This window comes from Orycteropus afer, unplaced genomic scaffold, assembly GCF_000298275.1.
Source record: "Orycteropus afer afer isolate SDZICR_OR568_19922 unplaced genomic scaffold, OryAfe1.0 scaffold00024, whole genome shotgun sequence".
NCBI classification, from domain to species: Eukaryota; Metazoa; Chordata; class Mammalia; order Tubulidentata; family Orycteropodidae; genus Orycteropus; species Orycteropus afer.
In genome coordinates this window covers 13,746,808-13,773,840 of record NW_006921611.1, presented here as the reverse complement: position 1 = coordinate 13,773,840, position 27,033 = coordinate 13,746,808, and the positions used below count along the sequence as shown (strand labels likewise).

Sequence of the window (27,033 nt, the reverse complement as noted above, 5' to 3'; positions counted from 1 at the left end):
TCTGCCATCTTCCACCCAGTCAGCCAGTAAAGGGATGGTCTGGCGTGGGCATGCGTTGGAGGTGTGTTTCACATATCATGCACATGCACACACACGCACACACACATCCTGTCTCCCAACCGGCGCCAACATATCCTTTCAGATAGTTCCATATGACAACACTGTTCACCTGGGCTGCAAAGAGTCATCCTCCAGAGCTAACTTAATACTGTATATAATAATGTGTATTAAACTGGTATCGTGGTGATATAATGTGGTGCAGTTACTTATGTATTAAATATATATTGTATACATAGAATAGGTAGCATTATTTCAAACATATTCAAACTGGGAGTAGAGGGAATTGCCCAGAATTAAATATTCATTACATTTTTGTACATAATGACATCAGTGGCAATTTTTTAAGAACCTTTTAAAAGGAAAGTATTGATTGGAAAATGACTTTTTTTCCAAATGATTCTTTTTCCCATTTAATATGCTGTAAGATAAGTGAGATACAGGATGTATGATACAAATTTGGGAAGGCGTATGGAGGTCAGCGTGCTACTGAGTTATACTGGAACAGGAGTTCACACGTGCTTTCATTGAAGAATTTGTTCATATACTGTGTATTGATTATTGTGTAATATATCATAATTGCTTCTGTAAATACTTAAAACTGTAATTTTTTAACGGTGTGCTTCCCTTATACCTTTTTGATCAGAGAATTTTAGAAAGTACCAAAGAAGCAGGGGAATAGTTTGCCAGTATTATATTTTCATATTGTTTATCTCCCCTTGTCATTAATCACTACCACTAACCTGGGAGGGAGTCAGACCACGTGTGTGTTAACCTGCCCCAGGGGACTGTGTATGGTGCAAAGCACCGTCACCCTTCATGTCCATGCTACACTTGGGTCCCCCATCTCCCGGCACCCCACCACCACTGCTGCCACACACCAGGTATTGGTGCATCCACAGCGGACTTCACCTGTCGTCAGTGTGGGGGACATGCAGACTTCGGGTGTGTGACAAAACACTACATATCAACTCCAGGTGAAATGTTCATCATTATCCTCCCCTGCAGCCTGGAGAGCAGAAGTCTTGTCTGAAACATTGAGGCGAATGAGTGAGGCTCTTGATATGCTTTGACAGTCTAGAAATTCGGGGGGTGGGAGGCTGCAATACTGGAAACTACACTGGATTTGAGGATTTCTCTGAGGCTGTTACTGAGCTGAACATCTTGATGCTCCACTGTAGTCCAACTGGATGCTCTTCTTTTTTGATAGTGGGGGGTGGGGGAGGGGAGAGAAAGGATGACCGATGTTGGAGCCTGAAACTGTGGAAATGCTGCTAAAATTTTTATATCGACAGACATTTTATCGGTATTTCATTGTGATTTTTCATTAATCAACCATATTAAATTTATAATAAAAAAAAATTGCCCCTTAAAAGTTTGCCTCTGAAGTCTTACTTCTAAATACCTACATAATGTTTTCTTTCAGGGTTTCCACAAAAAAAGAAAAGCTAGATAATTTGGTCACTTCTGTTTTTCAAATGGTACTTTGCAAATATTTTTCTTCATTTTATATTACTTCTATTGCATGTTTGCTGCAGAAAATAAACAAGAGAAGAAAAGAATGACCCACACACCCAGCATCATGAAGTCCTCACTGTCGACACACATACTCTGATCCTTCGGTAGTGAAGCATCTGACTGTAGGGTTTGCTGCTGGGTCTGCTTTTTGTTAAAGGGGGTAGTGCGTTTGTATACTTAGCCTTTCCCATTTCACTCTCAAGTTAGACTTTGGAGGAGCCATATGGTAGGTGGTTGTTGGGGTAGTGGGTCCATATGCTGTATTAGTTTCCTAGGGCACCACCCAAATGGGTGACTTTAAACACAGAAATCTTTATTGTCTGACAGTTCTGGAGGCTAAAGTGGGATTTCAAGGTGTCAGCAGGACCATGCTGTCTCTGAAGGCTCTAGAGAAAGCCCCTTGCTTACCTCTCCTAGTTTCTAGTTGACCCAGGTGTTTGTGGCATGTGTGTGTGTGTGTGTGTGCACCTCTTCCCATGGCCATCTTTCTTCTGTCTCTCTGCATCTCTTCTCAGGACACCACTTCGTTGGGATTAGGACCCAAGCTACTCCTGCTCCAGTTTGGCCCCTTGTGAATTTGCTGATAACATACTAAACAAAAAAACAAAAACCAAACTTATTGCCATCAAGTCGATTCCGACTCATAGCAACTCCCTTTGGGTTTCCAAGATGGTAAATCTTTACAGAAATAGATTGCCCAGTCTTCCTTCCACAAGGTGGCTGGTGGGTTTGAACCACTAGCCTTCTGGATAGCAGTCAAATGCCTTAGGCACTACACCACCAGAGCGCCTTTGATAGCCTGTTAGAAGACTTTATTCCAAATAAGATCACATTCACAGGTACCAGGAGTTAGGACTTCAACATGCTCTCTTGGGGTTCAGTCCCCAAGACTGACAGGTGTTCCAGGTCTGAGACCTAGCAGGAGAATGCAGATCTTGTCTTTCCTTTTGGTCCAAACACCCACAAAAAAAAGAAGAAGAAGAAAGAACAGTCCTACTTGGAGCTTTAGAAGGAACTCCTTGAGCCTCTGCATCAGGAGTCACTGGCTCCATTTCCTTCAGGAGATGAGGAAAACTGGCCAGGTATGAAAAGGTATTCTCCCTACAAAGAAGTTTACCCTCTCTTGTTTTTAAAATGGCAATTCCAACCATTTATTTCCCCACTTTTAATAAAGCTATATTTTTTAAGTCCCATTTTCTCCTATCTTTAAAAGAAAAATAATAGCACAACACAGTGCAAGAAATGTTGTGCGAAACTAACACCCGGATGGATTCTGACAGACATGTTTGCAACCCCTGCCCTGGGAGAAGGGCTGCCGTCTCTAAGTCCTGGCACAGCTGGAACAGGCCAGGTGGCAGAGACAGAGTCCCAGGAAATGAAATGGGACAAAGGTCACACCCACACCCCGCATGAAATGTCAGAGTCCAAAGACCTCACCATCACTGTTTTGAACAACACCTCGCCCACTGCATTCCCACCCCCTAGTCTATTATAAGGCAAATGCCACACAACTACCACATGCCACACAACTACTGCTGGCTACAGAAGGAAAAAGTATGCTCAAACTCCTCCCCCTACAATGAGGCTTCTGGCTCCAGCAGGTGACAGGTTAACTGCCAGGCCAAGCACTGCGGACACGGACACGGACACGAATGACCTCTTTGGTAGACAGGTCAGTCTCAGGCAGAGGACATGTTATCCCAGGGGACAGGGAGCTGCTGGCAGAGGTCTCCCCTGCCCTGGGCCACCAGCCTACAATTCTACCTGAGTCTTTCCTCTGATTTCATTTGTTGTTAGGTGTCTTCAAGTCAATTCCGACTCATAGTGACCCCATGTGACAAAAGCAGAACTGCCCCCATAAGGTTTTCTTAGCTGTAATCTTTACGGGAGCAGATCACCAGGTCTTTCTCCCACAGAGCCACTAGAGAACAGTGAGTTAATGTCAATGTTGTTGTTGTTACTTGCAGTCAGGTCGGCCCCAACTCATAGCGACCTCCTCCTTGGGTTTCCGAGGCAGTATCACTACGGAAGTAGATTGTCCCATCTTCCTTCCAAGGAGTGGCTGGTGGGTTTGAACCGCCAGCCTTCTGGTTAGCAGTCAAGTGCCTTAGCCACTATGCTACCAGAGCTCCTAAATCAGAAAAGGAGGGTGAGAATGGTTGCACAGCTTGAAGAATATAACCAGAGTCACTGAATGGTACATGTAGAAACTATTGAATTAGTCATATTTTGCTCTGTATATTTTAAAAAACAACAAAATAAAATTATTTAAAAAGTAGGAGAAAAAAAGGCTCTTCAAGGAAGTGTTGAGTCCTGGAAAAAAAAAAAAAAAAATCTGGTTTTTATCCAGATTCTTTACTCACCTGTGACAGACCAAGTAAATTTGCCTGTTGGCATGAAGCATTCCTGAAAGAATGGATCCTAGAGTCAGGTGGAACTGGATTCAGATTTTAGCTCATGCATTCACTAAATAATCCTGGGCAACTAATTTATAAACTTCAGTTTCCCCACATAGGCAACGGGGGTAGCAATAGCACCACACAGAATTAAATGAGATAGTGTATGTGAAAGCGAGCACTCCAGTGCCTGGCAGAGAATAGGGGCTCCAAAGCAAGTGTTTGTTTCATTTCTCTTTATGGGTGAAGGTGGATGCGTAGTTTATTTACTACCTCACTGGTTTATGGGTGATTCCCTTTGGGAGGACTGCTGGGAAAGAGCCAGTGAAGGAAAGGGATAGAAGATAAACTGCAATTAGTTGAACAAGATAAAACAGAGACTAAAAGATACTGAAGAATAGGTTATTTGTATGGTTGATGGGTGAATAAAAAGATGGGCTTAATTCCCGTGAATGGGAAATGTACCTTGTTCTTGATACAAATTCAGACACCTGGGGAGCACAAAGGATAATGGCATGTGGTCACTGATGGCACTCCTTTTTAAGAACTCTTAAGGATTCTTACAGCACCCGCTCACTCACTGCCATCTAGTGGATTCCGACTATAACGATTCCCATTGGGTTTCCAAAGCTGTAAATCTCTATGGAAACAGACCCCTTATCTTTCTTCCACAAAGCAGCTAGTGAGTTCCAACGACTGACCTTTTGGTTAGCAGCCAAATGCCTTAACCAGTACACCACCAGAGCTCCTTACAGTACATCATCCTTTATTTTTATTATCGAAAAGACAATGAGACCACCCGGTAGGTGTTGGGGAAGAGGGCAAGAGGTCAAAAGGAAGGAGATGGACTAAATGGCCTCAGGGGCACAAAGCGCCGATCAGCAGTTTTGCCGTCATCTTTGGTGGCACCTGTTGTTGTTGTTATGTGCTGTCGAGTCAGCCCTGACTCATAGCGACCCCTCCTTGGGTTTCCGAGGCAGTATCACTACGGAAGTAGGATTGCCCAACCTTGGTGGCACCTAGTGGTATCGAATTTAATTGCAACTATTACCATCTTCCAAATCCTTTTTAATCGCAGCAAAGTCCATCCCCTCACAGAATTGTATCATAATTCAAAATGATGTAGGAAATGCCAGGAATTGTCTAGCTTCGTTGACAGTTACAGGAAACTGTTCTTTCTGAAGAACTTCAATCCTTAGCAGAAATTCTCAAGACTTGGAAGCCTAAGCAGCTTTATCCGATACCCATTAATAGTCCTTCCACACACGTTTACTGAGTGACTATCACGTGCCAAGGAGCTCTAGAGGTCTGAAGTTGTAGTTTGGTGCCAGAATCGATTCCAACATATAGCGACCCCCATAACAGAATAGAACCATCCCTAAGGCATTTGACTGCTAACCAGAAGGTCGGTGGTTGGTGGTTCTAAACCCACCAGCCACTCTGCATAAGTTGGTTGGAGCAATCTACTTCTGTAAATATTCACTGTCTTGGAAACCCACTAGGGGTCGCTATGAGTTGGAATCAACTCAATGGCAGGGAGGTGTTGTGTTTTTTTTTTTGTTTTGTTTTGTTTTTAGCTTATTATGTGCCAAGCACTGGTCTAGGCACTGTTGTTGTTGTTATGTGCCGTCGAGTCGGACGGACCCAGCTCATAGCGACCCCTCCTTGGGTTTCCGAGGTGGTATCACTATGTAAGTAGTTTACCCAACCTTCCTTCCAAGGAGTAGCTGGTGGGTTTGAACCGCCAACCTTCTGATTAGCAGTGAAATGCCTTAGACACTATGCTACCAGAGCTCCTGGTCTGGGCACTAGAGGTAGGAAAATAAAATAAAAAATAAATAAAATAAAATAGCCTCTAGGAGTTCACAGGCAACAGAAGAGGAGGATAAGCAAATTAAATATCTCAGATTATTGCCATCATTAGGGTGTTTCCACAGAGCAGGAGGAGCCCAGGGAAGAGGCACTAAGGGATGGAGGAGGTCAGAGAAGCTTTCACAGAAGAGGCAGAAATTTGGCTGAGAGTCCAAGTGTGAAGTGGACACTGGGGGCTTGGTTGAGTTTGAGACATGGAAAGTTTGGGATGCCTACAGAGTATCCAAGTAGAGGTCTGAAGTTGTAGTTTGGTGCCAGAATCGATTCCAACATATAGCGACCCCCATAACAGAATAGAACCATCCCATAGGGTTTTCTAGGCTGGAATATTTACGGAAGATCACCAGGTCTTTCTCCCACAGAGATGCTGGGTGGGCCAAGCACTTAATTAAGTTCCACCACCAGCCACTCCTCGGAAGGAAGATGGGGCAATCTACTTCCATAGTGATACTGCCTTGGAAACCCAAGGAGGGGTCGCTATGAGTGGGTCCGACTCGACGGCACATAACAACATGCTTTTACTCACTCCACCCTCCTGGGGAAAGGAGTGTATCTGGTTGGTACATTTGGGAAGAATGGACAGGATATGTTGGAGTCAGTTCCTCTTGGGAGACTGACCTCAGAGCACCAGAATTACTATGTTCCATGCCATCGCCCCTGGGTGGGTGGAGAGGCTACCCCAGCCTAACACTGCATGTAACGGATGGATCCCTTCCCCTTGTAATGGGGTTAAGTATTAGGAAGCCCATCCGCTCTCACCCTAAGCCCTAGCATCAACCTAGACTTTATCAATGATAAACATGTTTTCTGCTTTCATCCACCACTACCTTGTCTTAATTTACCATTTATTTAAAACTTGGCTACAAAAGAATGCTGCTGTTATCAGACTCTCTCAGAAGGGACTGACAGATTAGCCATGGACCATAAGGCCTTCCTGGTGTCTTGCAGAAGTGATTAATATTTAAAATATCATGTGTGAACATTAACCTCTGACATGCAAAATTTAACTTAAAGAAGTAAAACTTCATGCCTATTAGTTTCTCAATCTCTTCATTTTGGGAAACGTTTCCAAGGATGGCAAGTAGGAACAAGTGGTATTTCTGGGCTTGGCAAATGCCTCAGGACTCCTGCCTCCTAGGATGACTCCCTTCATCTACTGAGATCTAACTCACTGCTTCCATTATACATGCTGCTGCCTCGGTAGCAGGAAAGGTCCCTCTGCCTTTTTCAAAGAATATTAATTAGATGGATTTATTACAAATTACAAAAACATTAAGAACTTCACTTTAGACACTTGAAAAACACAGGAAAATATAAGTAAATAAATTACCTATAATTCCACCCTCCAGAGATAATGAATATTATCTCTGGATAATGAATATCTTGGTGCATTTTCTCCTGTATTGGCATATGTTGTTGTTGTTGTTATGTGCCGTCCAGTAGGACCCGACTCATAGCGACCCCTCCTTGGGTTTCCAAGGCGGTATCACTACGGAAGTCTATTGACCAACCTTCCTTTCCGAGGAGTGGCTGGTGAGTTTGAACTGCCTGCCTTCTGGTTAGCAGTCAGGTGCCTTAGGCACTATACTAAGTACAAAAAACTCCCAGGTGCAAAACTCTATCACATATAAGCTGTGGTTACCTTGAGGGCAAGTCTCAAAAGGAAAAACTGAGGATTCTAGCAATGTCCTAAGTGAATCAAGGTTATAAACAAATGGAATGAACTGCCCCAGGAGTTACAAAGCTAAATTGGGAGAACGTGAGGTAGAGAACAGGAAATAGAAGAGAAAGCTAGGAGCAAGGGAGAGCAATGCATGCCTGTGTTTTATGGGGGAGAGAAGAGAGCTGTTGAAAATTGCCATCGTGAGAAACCACAACCAACTCCTATATCTAGGACCTCTCATGACTTTCCTTTCTGGAATACTTGACTCTAAGATGTTTGCAATTATTTGAGGATTAAATAGGCTATTTTACATAAAATGGCCAGCACAATGCCTGACACATAAGCTCAAAGAGTGTTTTCTACTACAGTACAACTTCCTCAGTGATGAGGGGACTGAGAGCACAGTCGACCTTGACAGTTCTTCCCTCAAACAGCAGGGAGTCTATCCAAGTGGGAAGCAACATCTTAAATGCCTCATGATGAGCTCTCACCTTCTGCTTCAACTCTACTCCCAACTCTGGTTCTTAGCCACCCCTACCCACAGCCTCATTCCGATCCTCACACCTGGTTTCTAGACCTTCTCTTGCATTAGCCCTGGCCTCTTTTTTCTGCCTCAACTCCAATCCTGCCAACCACTTCTGCCCTGTTTTGGGTCTAACGCCTTATACTTCCTTTCACTCTGGGTCTAGGTCAGCACATTTTTTCCATAAAGGGCCAGACAGTAACTATTTTTGGCTTTGCAGCTTAAAATTCTGTTGTTGTAGCAAAAAAAGCAGCCATATACAGTACATAAATAAATGAGCAAACATGTGTTCCAATAAAACTTTATTTACAAAGGCTGGATTTGGCGACAGGCTGTAGTTTGCCAACCAACTTCATTATAGGTCAGTGTTTCCCAAATGTGGCCCCCAAACCAGCAGTTATCACCAATGGTTTGGAATCTGTTCAAAACACAAATTTTCTGACTCCATCTCAGACCTACTGAACCAATTTTATAGGCTGGCAGTGGAGGCCAGCAATTGGTTTTAAACACTCTCCAGTTGATTCTTAAGTGGGTTGACATTTGAAAAGCACTGCAATAGGGCACAGCTGCCTATGCAGGTCAGGAGAAAAAGGGCTCCAGTCAAAATCCCTATTGGAATTGAAGTGAATCATCCCCCTTCCACACAGCCCGCCCTCCTGAGCATTCAGAAGGTCAGGAACAGGAACTCCTGATCATCACACAGGATCCCCCAGCCATCAATTTAGGGTGGAAGGCACCCTGGGGCCTGAAGTCACTTTTCCTAAGGATCAACCATTTCTTTTCATAGTGGGTACAGCAGTGGCAAATAATTAAGGGTAACACTGCCTCAATCCCAGGGATGTCCTTGATTTTACAAGTAGCAAGAGTGGACAGTCTCCAGTGCAAAGCCAGAAATCTTTTCAAGTGATCTGATTCCACTGAGCTGTCAGCCCTCCAGGGCAGTCAGTCATGAGCCCAATACGCTTCAATATCTGCAAGCCCCAGCCATGGGAACCCATAAAGTTATTAAATAAAGGGTAAATTTAAACTGCTTACATTCATACTTGGACTACTTTATCAACACATAAATTTTGGCTCTTTAGTTCTGAAGTATCAATTAAATAAAAGCAAACACCTATAGCAATCTCCTTCCCATCTAATTCAGCTTTAAACACAATCAAACTCATCAAATAACTAATAAACTAGGGATGCAGCATATCAGTGCTTCCTTTATCGCCTTCCCCATTTCTATCCCCTACCCCGACCACCACCAGACTGAACAGAACTGCCCCACAGTAACACTCAGCACACAGCCGTTACCTACCTTCTTGCATGATTTTTTCCTCCTTAGCTAACAGAATTCTTGTGTGTAGCACCAGTTTGAAAACCACACTACAGGACCCCATCCACACTCATGCTGCTTATAAAGTTCTTCTAGTAAGATACAGCATTAACTGGACCCAGGTATCAACTCTCTTTTCCTTCCTTTTTTTTAAAAAATCCTAGTAATGGTGGTTCCTACCTACAAAGATAATATTAGGGAAAACAGAATTTCTCATCATGTGGTTGGCATCATAGATAATACCAACATAAGAACTGGTGGTTGAAATAGGGGTAAAGGATGCTGTGAAGCCAAGACAGTCTTTGGTGGCAGTAAGGGGAAATGCCTTAGACTGTAATTTTTCAGAGAAAATACATCTAGCTGTTTTTAAGACAACTCATTTGGAAAGTTAACAAGGAATCTGAATAGACAAATCAAAGACTTATAAATGATCAGTAAACATGGAAACAGTCAATCAGAGAAATGCAAATTAAAACAAGGTACCAATTTCTATCTATACAACTGATAAAAATTTCATTCAGTGTTATTGAGGTGTGGGGAGTGGTACTCTAAAACACCACTGGTAGAAATGTAAGTACAAAAATTTTGAAGGGCAAAATTTGTACTATGTACTAAACTATTAGTAATAGTGGAGGAAAGTGGGATTGGAAAGAGGAATGGGGAATTTTCACGTTTATTAAATTTATTTCTGTATTAACTCAATTTGTTGCAACCCAGCATATATTACTTCTGTATTTAAAAAAGAAACTTAATAAGAAGTTCTATTTTAAGAAAGAGCTAACTTAATGGTAAGCCTTGAAGATATTATAGTCTCTTCCTTTCTTTTCTAAACTGGTACTTCCATTCTTTGGTTCTAATTTCTGCACATGACCTACGACTCAGCAATCCTACTTCTATAAGCCTATGCTACAGAACTGCACTGTCCAATGTGGTGGCCACAAGCTATATGTGACTATTTAAGTTAAATACAATTAAAACTTCAGTTCTTCAGTGCCCTAGTCACATTTCCAGTGCTCAGCAGACATGTGTAGCCAGTGGCTACCACAGTGGAGAGTGTACAGGCACCTCATTTCCAACATGACAGAAAGTTCCACTGAGCAATGCTGCAAAGGAAATAGTCACAGAGTAGACAAACATAAATGAGCAAAGATATTCAATGCAGCACAAAATTGAAGACAGCAAAAGGGGAATAGTTAAATAAATTACATCACATTTATACTAAAGTATGCACATAACAAATATGAGGCTGACTTTTAGGAACACAGGAAGAGGACTCTAGTAATGTTATATCTGAATTTATACTGCAGAATAAGATGTGCATTTAAAAAATTTACACATACAAAAATAAGATTACTCATATCATCTCTAAAAATCACTGAAAAATATCTGCAAGGATATATACCAACCTACTAGTATGGTTTTTTGGTTTAGTAATAGTGGAAGAAAGAGGGATTGGAGAAAAGAATGGGGAATTTTCACTTTTATTAAATTTATTTCTATAGTAAATGAATTTGTGGCCATGAGCATATGTTACTTCTGTATCTAAAAAAATATTTTTGTAAGAAGCTCTATTTTAAGAAAGAAATATAACAATAAACCCTGAAGATACTATTGTCTATTCATTTCTTTTCTACATTGGTACTTCCACTCTTTGGTTATAATTTTTCTAAATCTAGTAACCAATAATTCTTCTGAGGCCCTGGAAGAGCCACAGATGTGTCATCTTCTGGCGCTGGCCTCATGACCTCTCTTCCCTACAGTATTTTCCCCAATCGTACTTTCTTTTGCCTTCTTTTTGCCCACTCCCACCCTCACTCTTTCTCAAGAAATGTGCTTGCCTTTCTACAAAACTACCAACCGATACTATCCTATCATACTACAATATACAGCAAGTACTGCACCATAAGTGCTTCTGCCCAGCAGAGTAACTTACTGTTTCACCCCTCTGACTACATGAGAAATGAGTGACGTAAACAAAAGTGAAAGGGACGGGCAACAGCATAAGGAAAATTCAACAGTCTATTACAGTAACTCTTTAAATGCACCATTTCTACCTGCAAATACCAACCGTTAAGGTATTTTTTCAAAAAAACTAAAACACATCAAATATAAGAAAACCACTACTAGCAAGTCACATGAGCAATTATGTTCCAAATGTGATGGATTTATTTTACTCTGATGCAAAAACTGAAATTCCACTACAGCACAGAGACCAATATATTAAAAGGGCATGAAAAAGTGGTGTGGGACATGCAGGACGTGATGTACAAACTGGAGGATCAGGTCATTTCCTTTTTAACAAGACACTACACTGTCGCTGAGGAACACATTTAAAATAACACTGAGGAACTGAAATGTGGCACAAACATGACAACTTCCATGCATGCCTTCAAGGACCTCCCTTAGGATGGCCTTGCAATCTCTAGGCTTCAGTATGGGGAGGAGTACAATTCTTTGGAAGAATAAAAAGTTCACACTTTTGAATTTCACAGAGGAATTTTAAGGCCAGAACATAGTGGATTCATTTCTCTTCACTTTCAAGGTCAAATATGATGCTTCACTCAGAACCACATTAAGCTTCTAGTTCAAATCCCAGCCCAACTTTGTGACCTCCTGCACTGAAGTTCTTTCCATCAATTAAAGCTGATAGGGTCAGTTTGACTCCTAGAAAGAAGAAAACATCACAGTGACTTATAATAAATATTACAATCAGATCTGAATTTTCTAGGAATGAATGGAGTCAATGGATGGATTATTGTTGGGTCTGAGTTACGAGCCCTAAATCTACACATTGTTGTTGTGTGCCATCAAGTTGACTCCAACTCATAGCAACACTATATAATGGAGTAGAACTGTCCCATAGGGTTTCCTAGGCTATAATCTGTGCAATATCATGACAAATACAGAAGAGACTGAAGTTGTCAAGGATATCATTTTATTTGGACCCACAATTAATGCCCACAGAAGCAGCAGTCAAGAAATCAAATGACATACTGCACTGGATAAATCTGCTGCCAAAGACCTCTTTAAAGTGCTAAAGAGCAAAGATGTCTCTTTGAAGACCAAGCTGCACCTGACCTGATCCAAGCCATGTATTTTCAACTGCCTCATCTGCATGTGAAAGCTGGACAATGAATAAGGAAGACCAAAGAAGTGAATGCCGTAATTCAATTCAATGATTGAATTATGGTATTGACAAATAATACTGAATATACACCATCAGCTGCAGCTGCCAGAAGAATGAAAAAACCTCTGGAAGAAGTGCAGTCAGAATGCTCCTTAGAAAGGAGGATGGCAGGACTCTGTCTCACATACTTTGGTCATATTATCAGGAGATCAGTCCCTGGACATGGATGTCATGCTTGGTAAAGCAGAGGATCAGTGAAAAGGGGAAGACTTTCAATGAGATAGGACTGACACAGTGGCTACAATAATGGGCTCAAACACAGCAACAACTGTGACCACAGCGCAGGACGGGCAGTGTTTCATTCTGCTGTACACAGGATCACTATGAGTTGGAACTGCCTCTACAGCACCAAACCATCACCATAACTACCTCCTTTACTGGAGCAGATCACCAGGTCTTTTCTCTGTGGAGGTGCTGCTGGGCTCAAATTGCCAATCTTTTGGTGAGCAACCAAGAGCTTAACTATTGCACCACTAGGGCTCCTTCAATCTACCTAGGATTATCTATAATTATCTGATCTGCAGTGAATAACGCATGATCATGTTAAATTTTCTTTGGAGTTCAGAATCAAGAATAATGAATGATTAACCAAACTCATAAGCCAGAGTGACCACAAATATAGTCAAAATATATTTGATCTGTTTTACTTTCTTTCTGAACAACCAAATGTTACAAAATGGTCTGAACTGACCTACAGTGAAGATTATTCTCATTATTTCTGTATCTCCTTTTATCCCAATCCCACTGTTATTAATTCCTTTACTTACCTGGTCGAAGAGTCTGAGTATAACCAAGTCCAATCAGGCTGGCATTATTTACTTTAGCCTAAGATTAGGAGGTGGAATAGAAACTATTAGAGCACAATCAATTTCACAATTCATAACAGATAAGTCTAACACAACCATCACTTCATGCATCAGGTTTCCAAAGTTAAAGCAGCTCAGGGCCAATCTGTAATTAATGAAACCAAACTTTAATTAATAAAAGAATCAATCTTTAAGAAATCAATTAGGAATGGTAGGGCTGGTAGGGACCTTGAGAATGTATGCCTAAAGGCCTCAAACAAATTTCATAACACTGTGCAGCCAAACAGCCCTATGTACTGAGTTCTTTGAGATGCCAGTTTGTAACCAACAGTGGTAAGAACACAAACTGGTAACAAACAGATCTGAATTCAAATCTATGACATGTCACTTAATGTGTGACCTTGGATAAGATACCTGACCTTTCTAAGCCTCAGTTCCCTCATCTGCTAAACCTAAGAGTAGTTGTGAGCAATAAATTAGATACTACACGTAAAGCCCCTAGCACAGTACCTGAAATTTAAGAGCTCAACTAGTGTTATTATTAATAAGAACTCATAGTAACAGGAATAGTAATCAAATCCCATGAATTTACAGATAAGAAAATTTTGAGGCCAAAGAGATAAAATGACTTGAAAAGGTCAGACAACAACCAAATACTGGAAGTTAGAACTAAAACATGCATTTCCTGACTTTAAGTGTAATACTCTTTCATTACACAATGAGCTAGCTCATTGAAGTTAATAAAGAATATGTGAACTATAGCCGTATCATCCATTTATAACTGAGATGAAAACCTAAGACCAGATCCATGCTGGGAGCACATTCTTACAGAGAGAGAAGTTCTACAGTCCAGCTTGTATTTAGCAGCAATGCCAAAACGCGTGTTGTTACTGCCAGCTGTCCAAGCAAGGTTTATTGACGTTTCAATCTTCTCATTTACTTTCTGGTAGATAGAACCTCCAAATTCAGTGCCATCATTCCTGGTTTCAATAAATAGGAAAAAGTTATAAATATCTAGTTTATACGATTCTTAGGAGCTCTGGTAGCATAGTGCTTAAGGCACTTGACTGCTAACCAGAAGGCTGGCGGTTCAAACTCACCAGCCACTCCTAGGAAGGAAGGTTGGGCAATCTACTTCCACAGTGATACGGCTTGGCAACCCAAGGAGGGGTCGCTATGAGTCGGGGCTGACTCGACAGCACATAACAACAACGACTGGAAACAAATTCTAAGACTATCTAAACAAGGATCCCATTTTGCAACTACAAAGTTCAAGCATAAATGACTACTAAACAAGACAGCTCAATCTATTTGTTTTTTATAACTGCCTAATTCAAATGTAGTAAGAAGTGACTCATCTACTTGGGTCTTCCACATGATGTAAATCTCTTAGATACAATTCAACTAAGCATAAGGGCAGACAACTCAGACAAACAGGACCTATACATCTGAGATTTTCAGATTTAGAAACTTCAAAGTAGAGTTTAATAAAGACTTGGGGCAGGGGTGGGGAACCAGAGAGGTACAAGTACAGGAGTAATGCCAATCCTGGATTTCATTTATAACACAATTCCAGAATTAGAAAGCACCTACACTGCACTGTTCTGAAGTACGCAAAGCATTGCTTCAAACCAAAACCAGCCATTGCCATGGAGTCAATTCTGACTCAGAGTGACCCCACAGGGTTTCCAAAGCTATCAATCTTTACAGAAGCAGACTGCCTCATTTTTCTCCCACAGAGTGGCTGGTGGATTCAAACTGCAGACCTTTTGGTTAGCAACCCAATGCCTTAACCGCAGTGCCACTAGAGCTCCTTATTGCTTCAAAGCATCACAGAACTTAATCTTATGAGGTTTTACAGTTTTACTTACAACATTGCTTTGTCAACATCAATGCCTCCGTCTATACTACTAAAGCAGAATGTCTAAAACAAAGCTGTCTGTAGAACTTCAAAAACATGCAGCTCACTCTTTGCTTTTGCTTCCTGGTACAGCAGCAGTAGCCAGTAGGTCATGATATAAAATTCAGTTTAAAAATTCAAATTCATGCAGCCAACAAAGTGTAGCCTACATAACTGAACCCCAGGAATGCTTTGAGAACTCATGTGATTTATGAATGCACTAGGACGAACTGGGTTCTGACAAAAGGTACCTGAAACCTTCCAGAGAATTACTAGGGGTGTTCCAGGATGCTCAGATCAATTCCGTGGCTATTCTTGGTTATCCAAACATATCTGCTTCCAGACACTGCCAAGATGAGGAGGGCACCACAGGATGCAGGAATATGTCCAAAGGATCACTTGTAGCAGGAGGTAACCCACACCCTGAGTACTTGCCATCCTCATGATCCTACAGACTGGAGGGCTTCCCTGAAGTCTAGGGTAAAAGCTGAGAAGCCAATAACTACTAGCAGCACAGCACTACGCAGTAAGTGCACCTAACCACTGTTTTGCTGACTATGAAAACAGTGCAATGAGGCTGAGTGTCCACCAAGGTATATTAAATCCAAGCACCATTACTTCTAACCTCCTCTACATACTAATGGCTATCCTCTTTTGGGAGACTGCACTAGCACCAATGAAGGAACAAATCATAAACACTCACACGTGAGTGTGCAGCTGGAAGTCTGCAGCCTTATAACCCAAGGCGAAATTATTCTGTGACAGTTTGGATTTGGCTGTGTCAAAACTCATCTGATAGCCAGCAAGCCAACCTTCAAAGGCCAACACAGCCCAGCCATAGATGGTTGGTCCAGAAAAATCTATATCAACATTACTGCCAAGACTGAAACAATCCCGTTTATAGGAGGCCTTCAACTTTCCACTCTTCTTTCTGTAAAAAACAACAAAATGAAAACAACATGAGTTTCTACTACTGCCCAGCAATCTTTGTATTAAGACTCCCTCTCCCCCAATTTAAAGATTATTTAGGTAGACTGCATAAACAGAGTAAAAATATTTCAAATAACTTAGCTCAACAAATACACTTTTGCTAGAATCACAAATGTATACACTAGTCTGTCTATTCCAATTCAAATAGGATACTTCATCACAAATTTCATCAAGGCATGAATAAATGTACAAAGAATAAGGTATCTCAGTGGCCCATTAATAATCTGAAGATTTGCATATGCAGACATGAGAAATCAGATCTCTTTAAATGTCTCTAAATGCCCAAATGCCACAAAAGGCAACACCCAAAACACTTCTGAATTATTAACCTATTATGGAGAGAAGTATACTTTTTTGAAGGACAATACTGAAAACACTAGTTTTTCACTGTCCATATCCTATTCGAAAGAGGCCTCTTATGATAGTATTTATCCTGAAGATAACTAAAGTATGCAGCAGGAAAGACACACCTGCTGTTAAGACTGACACTCTGAATTTTCCTAGTAGCTTTTTCCTATAGATAACATCTGCCCCTCTAAGGCAGATAGAAAGCAAAACCATGACCATTTTACAAATGAAGAAACTGAAGCAGAGAAGTCGAGATTAAGAGAGTCTAAGAACACAAACTAGTAGAATTACTAGCATAGTGTTTTACAGCAAGAAGATTACACTCTTTTCTTGAGAAATTAACTTCTCAGCAGAATACCACACTCATGAATCTTTAGAATACAATTTAAGAAAAATCTATGGTCTCAGACCCTTCTAGCTCTTAAGCTCTTTCTACTCTGCACCTCTTTGAAAAAGATTTGTAAGTTTTTGTTCATCTTTTCAATTTTCAAATCCAAATTTCATCTGCCTCAAGTGAGTCTTTGTCTTCATTATATACACCAGGCCTCTGGTGTTCCTAACAGCAACCTCTTAAGCTCTTCCTGCCTCTAAGCTTTTAACTACAACTCCCTATTTGAAAGCTCTCTGTCCCTTTAAGCTACAAAAACATTTCAGAAAATAAGATTTGGATAATTACCCTGTGTTTGGTACAAATATGGTGTCAAGAGTCAGTTTCAACCCTTCAGCCAACTGAAAAAAACAAGATTTAAAATTAACAAATTAGTAATTTTCAACTCTTTCTTCAACTCAAGAAACCAATTCTAATGTTTCCTCTAATTTCCTAACAAAAAGAGTTGTAAAAGAAAGTATTAATTAGATACTACATTAAATATTAAATCACCATTCCATCCTACCCTCTCCACAGCCCTCCACTTGCATTATTCTCCCATCAAGAGACAAATCAAATCCTATTACGAAAAAGAACATAAATTACAGAACAAAAACAACAAAATTCCAAATCAACAAAATAATCTTGTTACTCTCTTGAAATTATGATGAGATAAACTGACACCTAACAAGCCAACCTATATACAGAGACTGTATCTATACACAGGAATGTGCATATAGACATAGCTCAAAAAACAGTATCCTGTACACAGCAGGCACTTGGCAAATATCTACTGACAGACTGTTTTGGTAAACATAAAAAATTTTAGAAACATTTTCTGTGAGGCCAATTTTGCAACAATAACAAAGCAAAACAAAATCAACGCAAACAGCCTGGTCTACCCAGGAGAGGCTCAGCTGTATTAAATAACTAGAACTGTCAGAACAAAGACACAACATGATAATGACCATTGTTGTTGTTACGCATGTGAGTCACCTCCAGCTCACAGTGACCTTATGTACAATAGAATGAAACACTACCTGGTCTTGTGCCAGCCTCACAATCCCTACTATACCTGAGCCCATCACAGCAGCCACTGTGTCAATCCACCTTGTTGAGGGACTTCCCTATTTTCATTGACCCTCCACTTTACTAAGCTTGACATCTTTCTCCAGAGAATGGTCCCTTCTGACAACATGACCAAAATAGATGAGATGAAGTCTAGCCATTCTCACTTCCAAGAAGCATTCCAGCTGCACTTCTTCCAGAAGATTTTTTCATTCTTTTAGCAGTCCGCAGGACTTTCAGCATTCTTCACCAACACCAGAACTCAAAAGCAACAACTCTTCTTCAGTCTTCCTTATTTGTTGTCCAGCTCTCACATGCATATGAGGTGAAAATACCATGGCTTGGGTTAGGCGTATCTTAGTCTTCAAGGAGGTATCTTTGCTCTTCAGCACCTGAAAGAGGTCTTTTGCAACAGATTTGCCCGATACAAGACATCTTTTGATGTCTTGACTGCTGCTTCCATTGGCGTTGACTGTAGAACCAAGCAATATGAAGTCTTTGACCACTTCAATCTTTTCTCCATCTATCGTGATGCAGCTTGTTGGTCCAGTTGTGAGGATTTTAGTTTTCTTTTTACTGAGGTATAATCCATACTGCAGACTGTTGTCTTTAATCTTCATCAGTAAGTGCTCCAAGTCATTCTCACTTTCTGTCAATCACAGAGCCTTGTTTTTCGCCAATTCCTTCAGTGCAGCTTCGACTTCTTCCTTGAATACCATTGGTTCTTGATCATATGCCACCTCCTGGAATGGATGATCATCTACCAATTCTTTTTGGTACAGTGATTCTGTGTATTCCATCCATCTTCTTCTGATGTTTCCTGCATCATTCAACATATTGCCTATGGAATCTTTCAATATCGCAATTCGAGGCTTAAATTTTTTCTTCAGTTCTTTCAGCTTGAGGAATGTGAGCGTGTTCTTCCCTTTTGGTTTTCTAACTCCAGGTCTTTGCACATTTCATTATAATAACTGACTTTGTCTTCTTGAGCTGCTCTTTGAAATGTTCTGTTCAGCTCTTTTATCCTGACGATTCTTCCATCCACTTAGGTACTCTCCGTTCCAGGGCAAGTTTCAGAGTCTCTTCTGACACCCATTTTGGTCTTGTCTTCCTTTCCTGTCTTTTTAATGATCATTTGCTTTCTTCACAGATGATGTTCTTGATATCATCCCACAATTCTCTGGTTTTCAGTTATTGGTGCTCAATGCATCAAATCTATTTTTTAGATGGTCTTTAAATTCAGGAGGGATATAATCAAGGTCATAATTTGGCTCTCATGGACTTATTTTTAAATTGTGATTTGGGTGAAGATTTACAGAGCAAATTCACTTTCCATACAGCAGTTCACATATATTTTGTCTCATGTCATTGACCACAATTTACCACAATGCAACAGCTCCCTTCTCACTTCCTTCCCATAGTTACCTCTTCCCAGTGTCCATCCCTCCATACACTCCTGCCCCGAGCTGTCTCCCTGTGCATAAGCAGCCCTTCTTTCTCCCATGATTGTTCTCTCCAAAGAGTGTATCTACTTGAGGTAAATTGGTCTCATGGACTTCTTTTAATCATCTTCAGCTTCAACTTGAACTTGCACATGAGCTGTTGATGGTCTGTTCCACAATCAGCTCTGGCCTGGTTTTGGCTGAAGATACTGAACTTCTCCATCACCTTTTGCCACAGATGTAGTCAATCTGATTCCTGTGTACTCCATCTGGTGAAGTCCATGTGTATAGCCACCATTTGTGTTGTTAAAAAAAGGTATCTGCAGTGAATAAGTCGTTGGTCTTGCAAAATTCTACCATGCGATCTCCAGCAACATTCGTATCACCAAGGCCATTATTTTCCAACTACCGGGTGATTCTTCTTTGTTTCCAACTTTTGCATTCCAGTCACCAGTGATAATCAACACATCCTAACTGCATGTTTGGTTAATTTCAGATTACAGAAGTTGGTAAAAATCTTCAATTTCCCCATCTTTGGCTTTAGTGGTTGGTACGTAAATTTGAGTAATAGTAGTATTAAATGGTCTTCCTCGTAGGAGTATGGAATAAATATTATCCTATGACAGCACTGTACTTCAGGATCGATCTTGATACACTCTTTGTGATAATGAACAACACACCATTCTTCTTCAATTTGTCATTCTCGGCATAGTACAGCATATGATTGTCTGATTCAAAATGGCCAGAACCAGACCATTTCAGCTCACCAACGCCTAGGATATCAATCTTTATGCGTCCCATTTCATTTTTGACAACTTCTAATCTTCCTAGATTCATACTTCTTACATTCCATATTTTGATTATTAATGGATGTTTGCAGCTATTTCTTCTCATCTTGAGACGTGCCACATCAGTAAATGGGGGTCCCGAAAGCTTTACTCTATTCACATCATTAAGGTTGGCTCTACTCTGAGGAAGCAGCTCTTCTCCAGTCATATTTTGAATACTTTCAGACCTGAGTGGCTCATTCTCCAGCACTATATTACACAATGTTTCACTGCTATTCATAAGGTTTTCACTGGCCAATTCTTTGAGAAGTGGATGGCCTCTTCCTTCTTCTAAGTCTTAGTCTAGAGGCTCCGCTGAAACCTCTCTACCGTGGGTAACCCTGCTGGCATTTGAAACACTGTTGGCATAGGCTCCAGTCTCACAGCAACACTCAAGAAACCACAGCAGGACAAACTGACAGACAAGTTTGTTTCCCCTAAGCTGTTCTACATTGCTCTGCTCATTTCCTGGTGTCCCCAACCCTGCTTGCTTACCCAGCCTACCCCCGGGGCAAACACCAGCTGTCCACTGGTCCCATGGCTGTGGCTGGCTTACCACATATGGGCGCAGGGCAGCTCCACGCATGCAAACACCTGCCTTCTGCCAGTCCCAGGGCTGGCTTACCGCAGCTTCCGCCCGAGGAAGGCTCCACGCATGCAAACACCTGCCTTCCACTGATCCTGGGGCTGGCTTACCACAGTCTGCGCCCAGGGGCAGCTCCACGCACGCAAATACTTGCCTTCTGATGGTCCCAGTAATTACCTTACTCACAAATAAAGCCTTACTTCTTCGAAACAAGAAGACATACCAAGTAAGACCACATGCACATATGAAGTTAATATCTCATCCAGATTATACTTGGAGTTTGTTCTTCATGGAATCTGTAATTTGTATTTAATTTACAAATAACTTCGAATGCTTCCTCTTACCTTATTCTCCAAAGAGATTTCTGTCCCAAGAGTATTGTCTGTGTTCCATTTTTGGGTAAAGGTAAGTCCATAGTTACAGACCTTATATTTGGTCTCTAGGTTGCCTGACGCTTTCCCTGTATCAGTGTAAGCATGACCAGATGTAGAAAATTCCTGGTGAGCAAAAAAAAAATAATAATTACTTTAAAATTAGCTCAGCAAATTAAAAAAAAATAATAATTCATTTCAGAAAGTAGTGCTGAATACATCAGAAACCAATATAGTTTACTCTTTAGCATGGCAACTTATTTCTTCCTTTCTTTACAATCAAAATGGAAAGAAAAGACCTGTAACTAGTCTACCAGTTTCAGAGCTTTCCTTTTTCCACCTTTCTTATTGATAGTTCGTGTTCCTTATACTCTTTTAGCCAATTGGAACTTAAATTCTCTACTTAAAAGAGAAGTAACTTTACTAAAAATAAGTGCCTTTAATAAAAAGACAAAAGTATTGAAACTTAAACAATTACTTTCATGATCTGAAAATGATTACTATCAAACCTTTCAAACTATTAGTTAATTTACGTCCTTAAAATATCTCTAAATACTAGAAGCACCTTCCCGCCCTTGCTTTGTTGTTGTTGTTGTTGTCTGCCGTCGAGTCGGCCCCGACTCATAGCGACCCCTCCTTGGGTTTCCGAGGCAGTATCACTACGGAAGTAGATTGCCCAACCTTCCTTCCGAGGAGTGGCTGGTGGGTTTGAACCGCCAGCCTTCCTCTCACCAGAAGGCTGGCGGTTCAAACCCACCAGCCACTCCTCGGAAGGAAGTTTGGGCAATCTACTTCCGTAGTGATACTGCCTCGGAAACCCAAGGAGGGGTCGCTATGAGTCGGGGCCGACTCGATGGCACATAACAACAACAGCCCTTGCTTTAGTAGGGTCAAAATTTTATTGCTTTTGTCCATAAGGCTATTTGTAAAATTTTCAGCATAAATAATTTCAATATTTGAGAGCATCTGCCCATTTTTCACAGCAAAATGGTATATTATAATTTATCTCTCTTTTCTCAATCTTCCCCAGTCTACCTGTCAAGGTGCTCTCTATCATTTACTGTAAATGCCTTAAATTATATCCTCCTTCCTAGTTAAGTGTCCTTTCAGTCATATGACAACCAGCAATTAGAAATAGATCTCCTTCTAGGGGGAAGCAGAAGGTCAACATCTGCCATTAGCCATCTATGAACTGTCAAGAATAAAAAAAAACATTCTGACTGGCCCTGTTTTTAAGGAACATTTCTGAAATACTGCCAACAGTAAGGAAATACTGCCAACCCTTACCAGTTCTGTTTTACTGCCTGCAATATGAATCCTCTCTTAACAAATGCCCTACTCTCTAACTCTAGTTCTACAGGCTGATGAAACAAGTAGGAAACTATGATCTGTTTATCAACACTAGATAGAAAGCTTTAAAACAGAATCATGTGGCACATTTAGGGCAAGGCCTTAGCAAAACTGATAAAAACATCAGTCATGTTTAACAGGTCACACAATTCTTTTAATGTAACAATCATTTTCTTTTAATAAATTCAACTACCCAGACTTTTTTGTTAACATTTACCTTAACAAACTTGACAACTATAGCAAATATAAACTTTAATTTTGGTGTAAGGAAAATTTTATGCACAAAGTTAAGGTAACGGTATTTAGTCCACATTTTTTCCTTAGTAATCACTTTCATTTCTTAGTTTGAAGTTTAGTCAAAAACCTAAACATCAAAGAGAAGGCCAGAATGTTTCTAATTCCAGGCTCCCAACTGCTTCAGTTTTTGTCTTATTTCATAATTAGGTCAACCACGTGCAAAATACATTTATAACATGCATGTAACATCTGTAGCTCTACATTAAATGCTAGTAAGCAACAAAACAACTGCAAAGATATTACTGTTAAATAAGAACCATATAATAAAATCATCAAGATACAATTTAAGAAATTTGAAGCAATGGGTAAAATCTATCTTAAATTGATGCCAGAGACCAAAAGCACCCATAAAAGCAAACACACACTCATGCTTTTTTTCCTTACCATCTGAACGAATATTCCCAAATCACAGCAGCATGAAAGGGAGATAAAATTTTAATTGATGACTTTTGCAACATGAATCTAACTTGAACAAATTCTGAAACTCTATTCAAAATGAGTATTTTTCTATTTTAACAGAACCATATCTACAATGCTCCCATCCTAACAGAGATCCCCATTCCAGTGCCACCAAGTAGATTCTGACTCATTGCAACCCTATAGGACAGAGTAGAACTGGCCCACAAGGTTTTCCAAGGCTGTACATCTTTATGAAAGCAGACTGCCATATCTTTCTCCCATGGAGCATCTGGTGGGTTAGGAACTCCAACCTTTCAGTCAGCAGCCAAGCACTTTAACCTATGCACAACCAGGGTACTTCTGAGGATCCCACCTGTGCATATATTTTATCCACTAGAGAAATCCAAAGGAGCTCTGGTGGTGCTGTGGTTAAAAACACTGGGCTACAATAGTTCAAACCCATCAGCTGCTTCAAAGGAGAAAGATGAGGCAGTCTGCTTCCTTAAAGATTTAAGCCTTGGAAACCTTATGAGGCAGTTCTACCTTGTCCTCTAGGACTGCTATGAGTCAGAATCAACTCAATGGAGTGGGTCTGGTTTGGTTTCAAGAAACCTAGGGAATGAATGATAATGTTAAACCAGGAGTATACAAAGTTTCATAAGAATTCCATATGCCTCTTGACATTCTAATTAAATAGCTATCCAGAAATGACATTTGCACTGATCTGAATAAGTAAATGCTAAAAAGGATGCAGCCAATGAGAAGAAATTAGAGAGTGAGGTGAATGTAAAGCTAAACTATTTGCTGAGATTGTGAATAAAAGCTCTGGTTGATGACCCTTTGAAAATATGTCAACATATCCTTTACTATGTTAACTTCCACTAAAAAAGGACTTTATGAACATCAGTAAAATTGTAGAATAATTTACATGCATTTTACTTTTAATATATGCTTCAATTATATCATGAAGGGACAGAGATTAAAATTAATTTGTTTTTATAAAAGGCAATTAAAACTTGCACGGACCTCCAAAACTACTGCCCTAAGATAATTTTTAAATCTTAAAACAATAATATCCCCTGAAGTCATCTTAAGACCAAACAATAGTTTAACATAACTAGAAAAAATGTCTGCCTTGGGTATTATGCTCTTTTAAGGTCTATATCTATATGGGATCTGCAGTTCTATCTATGTTAAGACCTATATCTGTATGGGATAAAGAGCTCTGATGGTATAGTGGTTAAGGCATTTAGCTACTAACCAAAAAGTCAGCAGTTCAAACCCATCAGCCACTCCACAGGCGAAAAATGAGGCAGTCTACTTCTGTAAAAATTTACAGCAGTTCTACCATGCCCTATATAGTCGCTATGAGTTGGAATCAACTCAATGGCAGGGTGTTTTATATGCGATCAAACTGACAATAGCAGCTTGCAAAATCAAATAGGAACCTTAGGGGGTAGTGCGTTTATGTTAATGGCAGAAGAACAACTTAGAAAAAAAAGGGTGAGAATGGTTGCACAGCTCAAAGAATATAATCAATGTCACAAAACTACACATGCAGAAACTGCTAATTGGTGTATGTTTTGCTGTGTATTCTCAACAACAAAGTAAAATAAATGATATAAAAAATCTTGCATGGACTCATCATAATGGAAGTAAAGTTTCGAGTGCACATTCATGAAAGTATAAAGATATGACATAGGTCAAAAAATATAAACTCTGTATCTTCTGAGAGTAAGACTCAGAATACTCTAAAAACACACATCTAAGGTCCCAAGACAATACCTGATTATCTATGGGTTTAACTGACTGAATAAGCATGCTCACTGAAATATGAGAGTGTGACAAATCTGTAAGGAAGACTGTATAGCACCAAAAGTATATGGTTTCACATAACTATCATGAATAATGGTTTTTAAACAGGTTTCTTTAATTATGTTACATGTATCTTAAAAATATATTAGGTACTCACCACTCCACTACAAGACTTGGTTTTCAGGTCAATTTTGACCATGCCAAACCCTAGACACACAAACAAAAACACCATAATGTACAAAATGTGACATCCAATTTTTGCAACTCAGAAATTAATAGTCCACAGTATTTTCCATATAAAAAATACACAGCATTTTCATTACTAAGAGTTCTGTGTAAAACTGAATTATAACCAAATAAGAATTGTTTCTAAGCAATCCAAAATGAATAAAGAAATAAGGTAAAAACAAATGAATGAAAAAAAAAAAAAGAATGAAAGGAATATGTACTATTCCAAGAACCAACATTACTAGAAGGTATTATGCTGATACAGATATATAAGCTTAAAATATATAATTAATATTACTGGTTAATAAGAAATCAAATGCGTTCATCATAAAAATGAACACTTTTAAGATTAAATTTTAAAAAACTAAAAATAAACATGTATTTTGGATCAATGAACATATGCTACTCCAAAAACATCAAAGTGGTATCTTTACTCTCATAAAAACACTGCCATTATTTGGAAGGGAAAAAAAGTACCCCCTACTTTAACTGTTCCTAGCACTAGCCAGAAAAGGCATAAATATTATAGATTTATATTATAGGTAACATAAATATGTATGTGTGTGTGTATATATGCGTGCGCGTATATTATACATATATATATATATATGTACACACACACACACACACACACACACACACACTACTCCACTAGTGTGGTGCCTACGGCATTTTGACTGCTAACCAGGAGAGTTGTGGTTCAAACCCACCAGCTGCTCTGTGGAAAGAAAACAGGGCCACACACACACACACACACACACACGCTGCTATTGTTCTTATGTGCTGTCGAGTCAGACCCGACTCATAGCAACCCCTCCTTGGGTTTCCAAGGAGGTATCACTATGGAAGTAGATTGCCCAACCTTCCTTCTGAGGAGTGGCTGGTGGGTTTGAACTGCCAGCTTTCTGGTTAGCAGTCAAATGCCTTAGGCACTATACCACCAGAGCTCCTTATATACATACATACATACATATATATAATTTCCTTTTAATGCTTGTAAGGGACTCTAAAGGAGACCTGGGAGCACAACGGTTAAGCATTCAGCTGCTAACCTAAAGGCTCACAGTTCAAATCCACTCAACCACTCTACAGAAGAAAGACCTAGTGATCTGCTACTCTGTCACATCGGGTTGCTATGAGTTAAATAGACTCAAGAGCAAATAACAACAACAAAGGACTCTCTACCTCTTAAAAAATTAAGTCTAATAACCTGTTAACACTTATCTCCTTAAATCACTAATCCCCCAAAGTTGGAAATTTACAATACTATACTTACCATATCCTTTGTTGAAGACATCCTTGGCAGCCTTTCCTAGGTCACAGTAAGACGGTGCGTTACACATATCTTGTAAAGAAAAATGGAAACAAAGGAATGAAAATAATCATTTAGTATTTATTATCTCATAGTTTTTCCACAGTTCATCCTGGGAGAAGTATACTGTTGACTCTTCCTTTGTGTCATTAATGCTTATACCCTAATGGAATCAAAGTTAAGAAATGGCATTTTATCCTTATAAAAGAACTTTCTAGAACACTGGAGAATAAAAGGATTTTCCCAGGAGAGTCACAGAGGTTATCTTTCTAATTGCATTTCAAAGATAAGAAAGTTCTCACAGGCTGCAAGAGACTGTTTTGTTTAAGTGAATTTCTTACTTTAAAAAACATCCAAATTTCACATTAGAAAAAACTCTGTCAGGTTGTG

The 27,033-nt window shown here is 39.9% G+C and overlaps 1 protein-coding gene across 1 annotated transcript; it reads right to left on the bottom strand.

The window, feature by feature from the left end:
- Positions 1–11,922: 11,922 nt before the first annotated feature.
- Positions 11,923–26,674, bottom strand: VDAC3 (voltage dependent anion channel 3). Its single transcript, XM_007935030.1, has 9 exons — positions 26,608–26,674; positions 25,261–25,310; positions 23,274–23,276; positions 21,216–21,368; positions 17,258–17,310; positions 15,947–16,174; positions 14,173–14,323; positions 13,305–13,362; positions 11,923–12,014 (listed from the first exon to the last, which is right to left on the bottom strand). The coding sequence occupies exons 1-9, from the start codon at positions 26,672–26,674 to the stop codon at positions 11,923–11,925; spliced, it is 855 nt and encodes a 284-aa protein (XP_007933221.1).
- Between the last annotated feature and the right edge of the window lie 359 nt (positions 26,675–27,033).